Source organism: Polypterus senegalus, chromosome 6, assembly GCF_016835505.1.
Source record: "Polypterus senegalus isolate Bchr_013 chromosome 6, ASM1683550v1, whole genome shotgun sequence".
In the NCBI taxonomy this organism is placed as follows: domain Eukaryota; kingdom Metazoa; phylum Chordata; class Cladistia; order Polypteriformes; family Polypteridae; genus Polypterus; species Polypterus senegalus.
Genome location: NC_053159.1, coordinates 190,263,421 through 190,279,732, shown reverse-complemented (window position 1 = coordinate 190,279,732; position 16,312 = coordinate 190,263,421). Strand labels below are relative to the sequence as shown.

General features: G+C 43.1%; 1 protein-coding gene across 2 annotated transcripts in view; it reads right to left on the bottom strand.

Moving 5' to 3' along the window:
* The window catches only part of cwc22 (CWC22 spliceosome associated protein homolog), a 232,121-nt gene that overhangs the window by 52,154 nt on the left and 163,655 nt on the right, over positions 1-16,312 (bottom strand). For both annotated transcript variants that reach the window (XM_039757757.1, XM_039757756.1), the window contains exon 15: positions 13,625-13,685. In XM_039757757.1, the coding sequence (XP_039613691.1) occupies positions 13,625-13,685 (61 nt within the window). The remainder of the gene's footprint in view (positions 1-13,624; positions 13,686-16,312) is intronic.

The window sequence follows — 16,312 nt, the reverse complement described above, 5'->3', positions numbered from 1 at the left end:
CTCATAAAGTGCCTTCCACTTAAAACAACAGCAGGTCACACACTAGCTATAGAGAACAATCGAGACGAGAACAAGTCACCCAGCACAACAAAGCTCGCCAGTCCTGTCCACTTAAATCTTCTAAAATAACATCAAGTCGAGTTCTGGGGGTCCCTAAAGTCCTACTGTCCACCACACTACTTGCTCACTTATCCCAAGTGTCTGTGCTTCTCTGTGTAAGGAAAAACTTGCTAATGTTTGTGTGAAGTTTCCTCTTAACAATTTTCCAACTGTGTCCCTTGTTCTTGATGAACTCATTTTAAAGTCACCGTCTCAATCCACTGGACTAATTCCCTTCATCATTTCAAACACTTCAGTCAGTCAGGTCTCCTCTTCATCACTTTAATGGCTCAGCTGCTTTAATCTTTCCTCATACCTCATCCCCTGCAGTCCCAGAATCAGCCCAGTTGCTCTTCTCTGGATCTTTTCATGTGCTGCTTTGTCCTTTTTGTAGCCTGGAGACCCAAACTGCACCCAGGACTCCAGATGAGGCATCACCAGTGTGTTATAAAGCTTGAGCAGAACCTCCTGTGACTTTCACTGCACACGTCAAGGCGCTATATAACTTCACTCTCTCAGTTAACCTTTCTAATGGCTTCTGAACACTGTCTTGCCAGCTGATCGCGTCGAGTCCGCTTTGACTCCCAAATTCTTCACATGATGTGGACTCTTGATTTTCAGACCACCCATTGTGTATTCAAACCTCACATTTTTACTTCCTGCAAGTAATTCTTTACATTTACTAACATTGTCATCTGACACAAATTCACCCAAACCTATATGCTGTCCAAGTCCTCAAATCAGCCCAGTTACTCTTCTCTGGACCTTTTTTTGTGCTGTTGTGTCCTTTTTGTAGCCTGGAGACCCAAACTGCACCCAGGACTCCAGATGAGGCCTCACCAGTGTGTTATGAAGCTTGAGCAGAACCTCCTGTGACTCGTACTCCACACATCAAGGCGCTATATAACCTGACATTCTGTTTGACTTCTTAATGGCTTCTGAACACTGTTAGGAAGTCAACAGCTTAGAGTCCACTTCGACTCCTAAATCCTTCTCATAAGGCGTACTTTTGATTTTCGGACCTCCCATTGTGTATTCAAACCTCACATTTTTACTTCCTAAGTGTAATTCTTTACATTTACTGACATTAAATTTCACCCCCTGTAGCCCTGAATCAGCCTAGTCGCTCTTCTCTGGACTTTCTCTAGTGCTGCTATGTCCTTATAGAGTCATAAACTGCCCACCGGACTTCAGACGAGGCCTCACCAGTGTGTTATAAAGCTGAGCAGAACCTCCTGTGACTTGTACTCCACACATCAAGGCGCTATATAACCTGGCACTCTGCTAGCCTTCTTACTGGCTTCTGAACACTGACTGGCAGTTGATTGTGTCGAGTCCACTACGACTCCTAATCCTTCTCATAAGGTGGACTCTCGATTTTCAGACCTCCCACTGTGTATTCAAACTTCACATTTTTACTTCCTACATGTCTGTAGTAGTAGTAGGGTGTCGTACTGTGTTAGCCATTTATGGATGTAGTGAGAAGTCATGCAAAATGACCCCTTCTATTGGCTAACTAGAAAGATTACAATATGCAAAGTTTCAAGGCTGGGATTGTCGCCAGTAGCCCGGCAATGGGCAGAATTAAAACTACGGTGTTTCTGAATTAATTTATTGTCATTCATTCATTAGGTCAATGAACAGATTTCTATTATTTGGAAACTTTTTGAAAAATTCTTAAATTAATAAAAAATAAAAATAAATGCCTGACATCCCAGCCAAATGCTGCACTGCTCTGAAATACACTAATTACAAACCCTGAAGCCCAAACGCAATTAAAAAAAAATAAAATAAAGTAAAATCACAGCTCTTCCCCACTGTGACCGATGAAGGTAAACGTCTACAGGGAAATTTAATTGCTATATACAGAATACAAATTAAAAAAATAAATAAATAAAAAAAAAACACACACAACACACGGCCTACTTGCCAAGACTCAAGAATATTAGCATAAAACAAAAGAAACGCTCAAGTGTGCTTTTATCTGGAGTTCAATTCAGTATTATTTTGGTCACAATGTGTGCTACACACTAATTAGAGCATGACAGCCAACGTCAACCCTACAAGGACACTCAGGCACAAGGAGCCGACAAACTGTAAATTTATTAAGAGCCAAATACGAGCGGAGCAGGAGATCCATTAATGGGCGACAACGACAAGTTCTCTTGTAAACCGACTCCAACGTATTCAGGGGTATTTATTACTGAAATTAAGAATTAAAAAACAGACCTAGGTGGCACAGAACAGAATAGATGTCACTTTTAGTTAATTAGTCTTTTTTGGGGAATATTTATTATTTAATTCATGTAAAATCACAAGCATCTGAATGTCTCTCAATGATCAGGGCCTCGCCTCTTGGACGTTCCTGTGCAAACTGCGGCAACTGACTACAATGAATCGTGCGAGATCTCACTTTAAGACGCAGACGAGTTACACTGCAGAAAAATGAAAACTAAGCAAGCGGAAAAATGACATTAAATCTTGTCTTCCTTATTATAAGGATTATTGACTTATCAAAAAATTTCTATTTATAATTATTTAGCTGAGTTTAGGGCAGTGTTTCCCAACCTCTCTCCTGTGGCCCCAGGTTTGATTCCTAATCAATGACAACACCTGATCGCACTGATCTCATTTAATTAGCTGGTATTATCCATCCATCCATTATCCAACCTGCTATATCCTAACTACAGGGTCACGGGGGTCTGCTGGAGCCAATCCCAGCCAGCACAGGGCACAAGGCAGGAAACAAACCCTGGGCAGGGTGCCAGCCCACTGCAGTAGCTGGTATTATTTTTCTTTTATTCTACAATTAGAAAAGCACAGCAGCATGATTTTTACATTTATAAGACATTTAGAAATATTTGTGCTTTTGCTAGAGATTGAAATGCTTAACTCTCTTTTGTTGATTTCATTATATTTTGCCCTTTCTCTGTGCAGTTTTGCTACTTCGTTGTATCTTAATAATGACAATTAAAAATGAGCAGAGCAGACACGCTGGCAAACAACACGGAATAATCAAAGGCTGCAACTACTTTAGCATCAGACCCACAAATTAGTAAATAATGGATTAATGAAACAATTAGAACACCTAGAAAAGCAGAATGAAAATCAAGATGAAAATATTGTTAAAAAGAAAAAATACATTATTCCCGTATAACTGCTTGGTTCATTTTAATATATACAGTCATATGAAAAAGTTTGGGACCCCCTCTCAGCCTGCATAATAATTGACTCTCCTTTCAACAAAACAGATATCAGTGGTGTGTCTTTCATTTCCTAGGACCATCTGAGCACTGCGGTGTTTTCCGAACAAAGATTTTTAGTGACGCAGTATTTAGTTTATGAAATTAAATCAAATGTGACAAACTGGCTGTGCACAAATGTGGGTCCCCTTGTCATCCTGCTGATTTGAATGCCTGTCACTGCTCAGTGCTGATTACTTGATGAGCTTGTTAAGCCTTGAACTTCACAGACAGGAGTGTCCAATCATGAGTGGTCAAAGGTATTTAAGGTGGTCAATTGTAAGTTGTGTTTCCCTTTGACTCTCCTCTGAAGAGTGACAGACAGCATGGGATCCTCAAAGCAACTCTCCAAAGATCTGAAAACAAAGATTTTTGAGTCTCCTGGTTTAGGGGAAGGCTACAAAAAGCCATCTCAGAGGTTTGAACTGTCAGCTTCAACTGTAAGGAATGGAATCAGGAAATGGAAGGCCACAGGCACAGTTGCTGTTAAACCAACACAGCAGGTCTGGCAGGCCAAGAAAAATACAGGAGCGGCATATGGAGAGGCAGGATTGTGAGAATGGTGACAGACAACCACAGATCACCTCCAAAGACCTGCAAGAACATCTCGCTGCAGATGGTGTATCTGTACATCGTTCTACAGTTCAGCACATCTGTATGGCAGGGTGATGAGAGAGAAGCCCTTTCTGCACTCACGCCACAAACAGAGTCGCTTGTTGTATCAAATGCTCATTTAGACAAACCAGATTCGTTTTGGAACAAAGTGCTTTGGACTGATGAGATACAAATGGAGTTATCTGGTCAGAACAAAAAGCGCTTTGCATGGCAGAAGAAGAACACCGCATTCCAAGTAAAACACCGGCTACCTCCTGTCAAATTTGGTGGAGGGTCCATCATGCTGTGGGGCTGTGTGGCCAGTTCAGGGACTGGGGCCCTTGTTAAAGTCGAGGGTCGGATGAATTCAACCCAATAGCAACAAATTATTCAGGATAATGTTCAAGCGTCAGTCACAAAGTTGAAATTACTTAAGCAAGGGTTGGATATTCCCACACGACGATGACCCAAAACACAGTTGGAAATCTACAAAGGCCTTAATGCAGAGGGAGAAGTACAATGTTCTGGAATGGCCATCACGGTCCCCTGACTTGAATATCATCGAAAATCTATGGGATGGTTTGAAGCAGGCTGTCCATCAAACTGAAGTGAACTGGAGAGATTTTGTATAAAGAATGGTCAGAAATACCTCCATCCAGAATCCAGACACTCATCACAGGCTATAGGCTCAAAGGAGGCTCAGCTAAGTATTGATGTCATATCTCTGTTGGGTGCCCACATTTATGCACCTGTCTAATTTTGTTATGATGCATATTGCATATTTTCTGTTAATCCCATAAACTTAATGTCACTGCTGAAATCCTATTGTGTCCATAAGGCATGTCAGATATTAAAAGGAAGCTGCTACTTTGAAAGCTCAGCCAATGAGAAACAAAAATCCAAAGAATTAAGAGGGGTTCCCAAACTTTTTCATATGACTGTATGTGTATATATATATATATATATATATATATAAATGTGTGTGTGTGTGTGTGTGTATATACAGTAATCCATCGCTATATCGTGCTTCGACTTTCGCGGCTTCACTCAGGCCCTTTAGTTGTTTCTTTTTCCTTAATTAGCAGCCAAACAATAATGAGGCACAAAACAAGCTGCCACATCACACAATATCTGAAAATAAAGAAAGGTGAAGGTCTCAGTAAGGCTGATCTCTCAACTCACCAAAACACTTTGACGATGTTCTTATGAAAAACAGAAAATCAACAGTTTTGGAAATGTCTGCTATGGCAGTACGAGAGCAACAACAAGCCATGGAATTAAATAACGGGATTAATTAACAACAAGAATTGGCTTCTCATTAAGAAACTGGTTGGAGTTCGAAGCCCCAGTTTAGCTGGTCATCTGTTGGCTCGTTTCACGTCTCATTTCTGTTTGGATGTCATTTAATGAGGAAACGAATCAATTCAGAGGACTAACAGGGCTATTAAAATGTGAATTAGCAGTGAAAACAGGTCACTGATAAAGGAGAAGGGCTAGAATGAAAACCTGTAGCCGCTGCGGCCCTCCAGGCCTGGAGTTCGACACCTGTGTTTTAAATCATTCTTGAGGCAGATTAAAGACTTAAATAGCAGCTTAAGTGAAAAACTAAAGAAAATGTACCAAGTAATTGCAACACAAACACTGTCTTGATCAGTTTTAACGTGAAAAGATGCCGATGAAAGAAGACAAGCAGTGGGCCTGCTAGGGTGGAGAAAAGAAGAGCTTCTCAGGAAGCAGCAAGAGCATCAACCTCTGAGCAAACGAATGCTAAACAGAGACAGAGAAAGAGAATGAAAACTATAAGGCAAGTGTAATCGCCGTTACTAATAACAGATAACTCCAAACTCTGCCGTCATACTGCACAATTGCTCACCTCCCTGAAACGCTACCCAATTTTGCCAAACTGCACAACGCATCTCCTCTTGCTAGCCATGAAGTCCCAATCACAAAAACTTGGGGGATCCAAACAAGAACCCAAATAAGGGTTAAACAATTATATATATATAAAAAAAAAATTTTATCGGCCAAATTTTTTTGTCTGCCTGTAAACACCAGCTTGGTCTCAACTTTCTTGTACCCACTCAGGCCACATGAACGAGGCTTACATCTCTGCTGCTAATGACTGATAACTTTAAGTGATGGGCAATGGATGAGTGGAAATCTATACTAATAAAAGGCAAAACCCTCACTGACTGACTCACTGACTGACTGACTGACTGACTCGTCACTAATTCTCCAACTTCTCGTGTAGGTAGAAGGCTGAAATTTGGCAGGCTCATTCCTTACAGCTTACTTACAGAAGTTGGGCAGGTTTCATTTCGAAATTCTACGAGTAACGGTCATACCGGTCGACAACGCCCGCCATGTTGAACTTTCTTATTTATGGTCCCATCTTCACTGATGTACGTACTTATTTCAGTGGTATGATGCCACTGTCGGCCGCCATATTGAACTTTCCAACGTCACTAATTCTCCAACTTCCCGTGTAGGTGGAAGGCTGAAATTTGGCAGGCTCATCCTTACACCTTACTTACAAGTTAGGCAGGTTTCATTTCGAAATTCTACGCGTAACGGTCATAACTGAATCCTACTTACGTACATACTGTATATACGGCCATAGCCTGCAGCTCGGTCGCCGTGTGAGGCGGAGTTGCGTCCCCCATCACCACACCTCCCACGTAGTTGGCTGCCTCCCTATATTGTGTCCCCCATTCCCACGCCTCCCATGTAACTGACTGCCCAAACGTCATGGTACATTTTGTGATGCGGCTAGACGGAAACAAGTTTGTCACGCTGTCGCTAAATACTCGCAGAAAAATCCACGAGTTAATAGACATGCTGTCACTAAAATACTCGCAGGCAAATCCACAACTTCAGAGACGCTGCCGACAGGAAAGCAAGGTAAAGAAACAGAAAGAATATATAAAGAATTTATAAACGGCGCAAATATATTCCCATGTACTTAACCTATATTACAACTATATACACATACTGTATAAATTAGACACCCAGACACACACAATCCCCACATGTTCCCCAGTCCTTCATCCGAACCTTTGATATTTATAAAGGAGAGTTGGGATCCGAGAGACTGTGTTTGTGGAGGGATGGAGAGTTAAGGCGGGTGGGGGAGTCACGTCATCATCTCCCCTCCCATTCACCTCATTTCATTCACTTCATTTCACTCCGAGCTGAGCTCCGCCTTCTTGCGGTCTTGCGGAAACAACTTCGTGACGCTGCCGCCAAATACTCACAGAAAAATCCACAAGTTAATAGACACGCTGTCGCTAGAGTTTCTCCACACTCTCAATCCTCCAGGCACTCCTGAGCATAATCTAATTTTGAAGGTTGGGGCACCAATAATGTTACTGAAAAACTTACAGCCACCAAAACTTTGTAACGGCACAAGACTTCAGGTCACGTGTCTGCAAAAGAACGTAATTGAGGCAACTATTTTTACTGGCAGTTGCTCAGGGGAGAGAGTTTTTATTCCTCGCATCCCCGTTATACCCTCTGAACTCCCATTTCAATTCAAATGCCTCCAATTACCAGTAAGGATCTGCTTCACAATGACAATTAATAAGACTCAGGGACAGACCCTACAAAAGGTTGCCGTTGATTTGAGGCAAGATTGCTTTTCACATGGCCAACTGTACGTTGCATGCTCAAGAGTAAGCTCAGCGCACAGCTTGGTCATATTACAACCGGAGGGCCGAACTGACAACGTGGTATACAAAGAGATCCTTAACAAACAATTATTGTCATATTTTCCCTCAGTTTAAAAAGGTTTACTTTCCTTCTTAATAAAAATTTAAAAGCAGTACTTCGCCGCTGCTAAGCGCGGGTATTTTGCTAGTTAACAATAAATTGATGCTTTTGTCAGGAAGCCAAAGCCCTGGCACAAATAGGCCGGAGTTGCTCAACCAGTCCAATGCAGTTGCAACCACTAACCAGAGTTTCCCAGCAAAACACCTGGACTACAAGAGTGGTCAGCCCAAGGAGCGATGCAAAGAGTAAAGAGTGAAAACAGGCAGCTCTCTCCAAAGAGGAAAAGGCTGCCATGAGGTAAGGGGACTGGGAGCATTATTATTATACCAGGCCCCACGGACAACCCATGTATTAAACAATGAACAAGAGGCTTACATTGATACGTCAGATTTCAACTCATCTTGGACAGGCAGCACAGTTAATATATAAATAAAATGCTTTAAAGTTGCCCACTTGTCACACACACAGATCACTGGGCCATGAATCTTGAAATTGGAGGTGTGGGCTACCCAGGGCAACGCAATCGTGTCTTGGGTCCTTCTTATGGCAAGCAATGGGACAGGCACGCTAAATGGCAGACAGGAAAAGAGCCGTGGTGGCATCTGCTGAAAGTGAGGCAACTTGCAAAAGCCAATGACTTGACAGAAAGAAGAAGAAGAAAAATGACAGCCTCACCTTCCATTGCATGCAGCCTGCTGGGACAAGAGAACTGCTAAGCGTGAGGCAAATTGCAGGAGCTGATTACGTGACAGGAGTAAAAAGAACGACAGCTCCGGCCTCCATGAAGTTAACGGGGTTGACGTCTTTTTTTTTTTTTTTACAGAAAATTGCATTGTCAAAATGATTGAGAAGGTGACATGGCTGCTGAGCGTGGAACAAACTGCAGAAGCTAACTACGTAATAGGAAGAGGAGGAGAGCTATGGCATCTGCTTATTTACCAGTTTTAATAAAAATTTGATCACAACAGAATTACTGCGGTGTGAAAAGAGCAGGATTTCCTCTTTTAAGGAGGCCCTTTATTGTTATTGCAAGGTCATAAAGTCGAAGTCAGAGGCTGCTAGACATCTCTGTGCCATCTTCGGTACATGAGCTACCAATTGAGTGACGTGTTATGAAATCAATAACAAGGTTAAATTGTATGTCTGAGGGGGCTCATCATCATCAACAGTTTGACAGCCGTTTACCTAGGCTGCCCAATTGTCAGCAAACCCCGCACAAAATTTGATTCCTCCACTCTGCATCCTTAACAGTACAAAGACTCCATTTATTACTACAAGTGACGTGTCAGCCTGAGGGGACCTTGAGGTTTACAGATCAGGGTCAGGTGGGCACTTAAGATGAAAGGAGCCTCACAGACAGACCAAAGCACAGAGTGCCACAGAGCAAGTGAAGGAGGTAAAGGCTGGCACCACGGGCACAAGTGACCTAAAGTTTATGAATGTAGGGAGAAATAAATAAATAAAACCAAGCGCACAGGCAGCTTATCTGTAGACCACCCATGGTGAAAATGTCATTCCAAGCGCCGACTTCCTTTCAGGGAGCCCATTGTTCTTTTACAGCTCACTCCTGCCGTCCAGCCGGCTTGTTAGCACATCGAGGAAGGCCTGGCTGCCTTTTAAATGGGAGGCTGGTCTTCTTACATAATGTGCTTCCTTCCTGAAGCTGCGAGGCGGCCTCCTCCGGGGAGTCTTTAATCAGCTCCAAAGGTATTCAAGTGGAGATGGCGCTCGCCTGCCCACAACTCAAAGGCTGAAGTGTTTAAAAGCAACGCATTTCCTGCATCGATCTGCATTGAGGCCATCAGACTGATAATGATGTCCACTGCTAGCACGTGAGCTACAACCATGAGAACATCTGCACTGTCCTGACACCACGGCGGATGTGGGATTTCTTTTAATTTCTTTCTAAACTCGCGGTTGGGGGCGGAATGGTGGCTCTGAGGTCAGGGTTCTGCACTGGCAATCAGAAGGTTGCTGGTTCGAATCCCATAAACGCCAAAAATGACTCTACTTTGTTGGGCTCTTAACCTGCTATCACTCCATCCTGGCTATGACGTTGATCTGCATCCAGCCCTCCAACCTGCAGAGAAAAACCTGGGGGTTGGTGGCATAAATGGCACTCTGACCACCATAAAAAAAACCTCCCACTAGTTCCATTCCATCTGAACTGGTGCGGTGCTGAGGTGTCACCCATCACATGCAATGTGCCGTATCAGCGCCTGTTCCTAACCTCTACACCCGCCTGCTGCCTTTCATCTGCAGGCCACTGGCAGCTGTAGACCACCAGCTGTGTGACATGAAATTTCACTTTTTCAAAGCCCCCCCCCACCCCTTCCAAAGCAAAGGGGCCACTTGATTTTCTGATTCCTTTGAGGTCGACACAACAAGAACTCTCACTGATAATTTGCTCGTTCTTCATATGAGTACAACACAGCAACAACACGTTTATGCGAGAATGAATTAACAGTTTTTTTAATACAATTAGTTACCTTAAACAGAACATAATTATATTAAACCAATATAACCATATACAGTTGTGTCCCATTATACATCCAACAAATTAGTCACACACAATGAAACCTTACTCAAATATTCTCATTAGTAACAATTATTTGCTTTCAGTTTTACGTCAGTGCACACTTTTTTGTTTTGGGCTGTACCCGGCATGTGTTATATATGGACTCTTTCAGGGTGAAACTGAATTGTTACCAAAAGACAAAGCATGAACTGAAATACTGCCCAGAAGATGCATGATAGTCATTATTTGATTCGTGAACTGAATCATGACCAAGAATTAAGTCTCATGGTTCTCATTCACCTGACTTCTCAAGAGGAATCATTACCCGAGAATGAGGTGCGTGTTTTTAGTTCAGTTAGCTGGTGAGTATTAACCTTTGAAGACAAGTAATAGAGTGCATTTAAAATTATTTGCTATCTCTTGCCCTACATGAACCTTAAATGCCTTTCTTCTGTATCCTCGTGTGTCAGAACCTCTCTTGCGTCCCCTTAAAGCCTGCCTGTTAGACTCTGTCTCATTATTTTTAAGGTGCCTTGCTCACCTACTGTCCACTTCAATACTTCCCATCTTTGACGGTGACACTCAGCGATCATTTGCTCCACCCCGCGTGTCTTTAGACCACTTCACCAAAGTCAGACTGCTTAGAGGACGCGAACACGCAGACCTCAGTGTTCTACTATGTAATTGACTGTAATTGGAGACCCCTGGCCTACATCTTGTCAATCTGTCCAAAACGTGGCACTGTGCTGAGTTAGTTGAGATGTGCATTTCTAAAATGTATTATTCTACAATCATACATACATGTGACTTTGAAATTTTTTTCTTTCTACAAATCAAAAAAAACATATGGGTCATATCAAACATCAAGATGACGATGATCGTGTTTCTCGACATTAACAGATTTGCTCATAACGCACTGTTAATCGGCAATATGACACTGAACTACTGAGGCGGCTGTGGGGAATCATCACGGGAAGAAAATGTCCAGAGCAGAGACGCATGCAAAACTGCATTTTGTACCATGACAGCACACCTGCACACACACCGTGTTGTCAGCTGTCACCAGCAAGGTGGGCCACTGAGCCCCCAAACCCAACACCACTCTGAGTTTAAATAAAGGAATTTTAATCTGCAGAGTTTAAATATAACAATGACTACACCCGATATACAGATTTAAATAGTCGCTCTTTCTTCTCCCGTCCAGTGAGTGTCACCCTCTGTCTCCCGACACGAACTTATCTAAGATATGGCGGTGGGCTCCTTTTAAGCTGGAACCGGAAGTACTTTCAGTGGCACATCATGACTTGTTGGAAGCACTAGCGAGTCATACAGAACCCAGGGAGGACCTCCCCGGACAGCACCCTCTATCGTCACCCAAGGACCCCTACAGGGCTGTGCTTCTGGACTCCCAAATCCCATGTAGCCCTGGGTGTGTCCAAACTGGGACAACTTGTGAGGAACGCTGACACCTGTTAATTTGGGGGATGAACTGATCTCTGCTTTGACTAAAAACAATGGGGTTGTCACTTCACACTTCCAACATTTACCAGTTTGCACTCTCCGTGACTGTGTTTTTGTTTCTAAAATTAAAATTGAGACTAAAGGGAAGACATTTTACTACTGGGGAAGAAATCCAAGGGGCTCTGGACACGGTGAAAAAAGAAGAGTACAGGAAATGTACAGGGAATGGAAGACAAGCGGAGTGCATCTGAAGGCAAGGATCTTAAGGGTGACTAAAAGGGGATTGCTCTAAGGCAGTGTTTCCCAACCTCGGTCCTGGGGACCCCCTGTGGCTGCAGGTTGTTGTTCTCACCAGCTTCTGTTTTTAATTCAACACCTGGGCTAATTAAGTGAACTGATATTTCCCAAGTTCTATGTTTTGGGAACAATATCCATCCATCCATCCGCTGAATCCAAACACAGGCCAATACCAGCAAACACAGGGCACAAGGCAGGAACCAATCCCAGGCAGGGTGCCAACCCACCGCAGGACAGACACAAGCACATCCACACACCAAGCACACACCAGGGCCAATTGAGAATCGCCAATCCACCTAACCTGCATGTCTTTGGACTGTGGGAGGAAACCCACGCAGACACGGGGAGAACCGTGCCGCCCTGGGAACAATATAGAAATTGGAAAACTAAGTTTGGTAATATATATATTATATAGTAATTACATTCATTGCATTCATAGTCTGAGTCCCGACCTGACTGTATGGACGGTTACCTACCAGGTAACCATGCATTACCTGGTAGGTAACCACCCACACAATCAGGTTGGGATTCAGACTACGAATGCAATGAACGTAATTACTCCGATCTACAGGCTGTCAAATAAATGAACTACACGCCGTGGCGCAGCGTAAAGGGACTTTGTCTCTGATGCCGTAGTCCAAGGTTCGATCCCCGCAAGGGGAGCAGTGGAGTGTGTACGCCTGATGAGCCCAAATAAGGGCGAAACACATGTCGCATACTCTTTGCATTATTTGACAGTAAACTATGCAATATATATATATATATATATATATATATATATATATATATATATATATATATATACACACACACACACACGTTAAAATGTACCAAGCAGTTATATGAGAATAATGTATTTTTTTCTTTTTAACAATATTTTTATCTTGATTTTCATTCTACTTTTCTAATTGTTTCATTAATCCATTATTTACTAATTAGTGGGTCTGACGCTAAAGTAGTTGCAGCCTTTGATTATTCCGTGTTGTTGGCCTGGGTCTCTGCTCTGCTCGTTTTTAATTGTCATTATTAAGACACAACGGAGAGGGAAAAACTGCACAAAGAAAGGGCAAAATATAATGAAATCAACAAAAGAGAGTTAAGCATTTCAATCTCTAGCAAAAGCAGAAATGTTTCTAAATGTCTCATAAATGTAAGAAGCATGCTGCTGTGCTTTTCTGAATGTAGAAAAAAAGAAAAATAATCCCAGCTAATTATATCAGATCACTGCTATGAGGGGTTGTCACTGATTAGGAATTCTGTTGGAACAAAAGCCTGCAGCCACAGGGGGTCCCCAGGACCGAGTTTGGGAGACACTGCTCTAAGATGTATAATTTTTATTTATTTTTTTTTATATAAACAACTCAGGAATTTTTGTGCCCCCCGTCCCCCTACCTCCACACACACACACACAACAAGATGAGGATCAGCACTGCCTACTGCAGCCCAGGCCTCATTTCTGCTCACATATCAACAGTTCCAGCTGCCCAAATGTTACACCACATCTCCAGCTCACCTCAACCACTAAGACTACCATCCGTCTCCAAAAAAATAAGTGCACACATCCCTCACCCCTCAATCAGAAAAATCCCGTGCCACCCAATTTCACCCCTCCACCCCACCCCAATACTACGTAAAGCATGCTTACTGTTTGGCTATCCGGGAAGTCCATTTTCAGCAGCTTGTGAGCACATTCTTCAAAGTCCAAACTGTCAGAAACAAAAGAAAAATAAATAATGAGCACTGCATGATCAGAAGAAGACGTGAAATGCAGAGCCTGAGTGAGGTCACATCTAAACTGGCAATCACTTTACGAGGTTGGCCAGAAATGTTGGTGGAGATGATGGTCCAGGTCACTAGTTACTGCCAGGAGCCTCTTGACCTGGAAACTGTTGATAAGGGATAAGAGCTGGACAAATAAGGACACACACAGAGAGAGACAGCAATGGGTTGGGGCTTTTATTAAAACCAAACATTAAAACATCCAAAAGTGCAGTGGTCACAATCTTCAAGAAATAAATAATCCATAAAAACAAAGTGCCAAGTGGAGGTTAAAGTCCCAGACAGCATCTACCTAAATCTATATGAAAGACTCACTCATCACGAAATCTCCTGAACCAGGATGACTTGGGACTTGACATTTGGAATGGAGGTTACCCTTTGGCCCATAGGTGCTCGCTAAGAAACGGTTTTAAAATATTTTGTGATCCAAGCGCAAAATTTCTTATAGTTTAGACCAGTTTGTATGTCTGTCCGCTTTACATGAGAGAACTACTTAATTGATTTAGCTCGGGTTTTTTTCCTATAATTGGATTGAACATTCCAGTGATTTTGTGACTTTCTCATCACGCTAAGTATCAGAGTTCGCTTGCGGTACCGATTTATTAGCACGAATTCCAGAGCGACACATCGGGTTACAGGGCCCTCCGCACTCACGTGTCTGCCTCAGAGTGTAACCTTAACTCCACTTAGTTAGCGAACGACAGAACTACTTAACAGATTTAGATCTTTTGTTTTTCTATAATTTACTTGAACATTATAGTTGATTTTGCAGCTTCTCTCATTACGCTATGAATCAGAGTTCACTTGCAGGAGCGATATTTTTGCGCTAATCCAAAAACAGAGGCTGCGGGCCGAGGGGAGGGCGAAGAGTGGCGTCAGGAGTAGGGAGCTGGGCGGGGCCTCTTCACGGTCCGGTTTCACAAATATGCGGGGCGAAGCCACAGGGGACGGCTAGAAATCCATAAAAACAAGGTGCCAAGTGAAGGTTAAAAATGTCCAATAAAAAACGAGGTTAAAAATCCCAGGCAGCATCTATCCTTTATAAAACTCAATCAGCCCCAGTGCCTCCATCCTAAAAACTGACGTCTCAGCAGCCTTAATGAGCCTCGGGTCCCTTTGCTCCTCGGCCTTACGTCGAGTACGTCTTTAAATATAAGAGAGGGTGGTGGACAGCAGGACTTCGGGGCCCTTTACATCGCAGCCTGGTGTTACTCTGAACAACCTAATGGAGAGGATGGAGGGGCTTGTTGGGCTCAGTGGCCTGCTCTTGTCGTAACCTTTCTAATGTTCTAATGCTGCGAGATATGCAGAACCAATGGAATATTTTGGAAGGTTGTTAATTAAGATGGGAATTTTTATTGTAAACGCAAACCAGGCCTTGGTGTTCATTAAACAATGTACTGTGGACACTGCGCTTCATAACAGTCTCAATGCTAGCATTTGTAACTCTCATTCAGGAATGCAGGAGTAGCCCCCCGGGACTGTAAACTACCCAGCCTAACAGAGAGAAGCAAATACTTTAAATATGAAACATGTGAATCTCAGGGACCGTTTCAGGCGTCATCACCCTATTCCTGGCACTAGGTCAAGTATGGCGGAGTGTTATACCTCCTGTGCTTATCCTCGAGTGCTTCAAGGGGGTTAGTGAGAACAATCTTGACGAGAGCAGCAAGCTCGCCAATCCCATTCACTTCATTTCTCCTAAACAACGGCACTCCATTTCATGTTCATGGTGGGTCTCGTCTTTCCCAGTATCTCAAGTACTTATCGGGACCCCAACAATTGTGACAAAAACAGGCCATTCAGCCCAAGAAAGCTCGCCAGCCCTTTCCACTTAATTTCTCCAAAATAAACATCAAGTTGAGTTTCGAAGGTCTCCAAAGTCCAACTGACCACCACACTACATGGTCACTTACTCCTCAAGTCTGTGCTTCCTTTGAATTGAGAAAACTTTCCAACAGTTTTGTGTAAATTTCCCTTTAACAAGTTTCTGTGTCTCCACGTTCTTGTTGGACTCGTTGTAAAGTCATCCATCCATCCATTATCCAACCTGCTACATCCTAACTACAGGGTCACGGGGGTCTGCTGGAGCCAATTCCAGCCAACACAGGGCGCCAGGCAGGAAGCCAGCGCACCGCAGGGTACGCACACACACACCAAGCACACACTAGGGACAATTTAGAATCGCCAATGCAGCTAAACCTGCATATCTTTGGACTGTGGGAGGAAACCGGAGTACCCGGAGGAAGCCCAGGCAGTGTCTCGATAATGGATTATAAGACAGGGCACCATCTGTTACGGAACAAGTAAAACATAGAAAACTCCAGCACCTACATACATATTTACAGATATAAACCCTTGACACACATTTCTAGGAAGTCACTGTGCACTGGAGAGATTCTGAGGGACTGGAAAATGTCAAATATCATCCCATTATATAAAAAGGGTGACAGGGCACATCAGAGCAACTAGAGGCCAGTAAGCTTAACAAGCATCACAGGAAAATGAATGGAAGGAATTATTAAGGAGAAGATTGAGCAACACATGGCAAGGA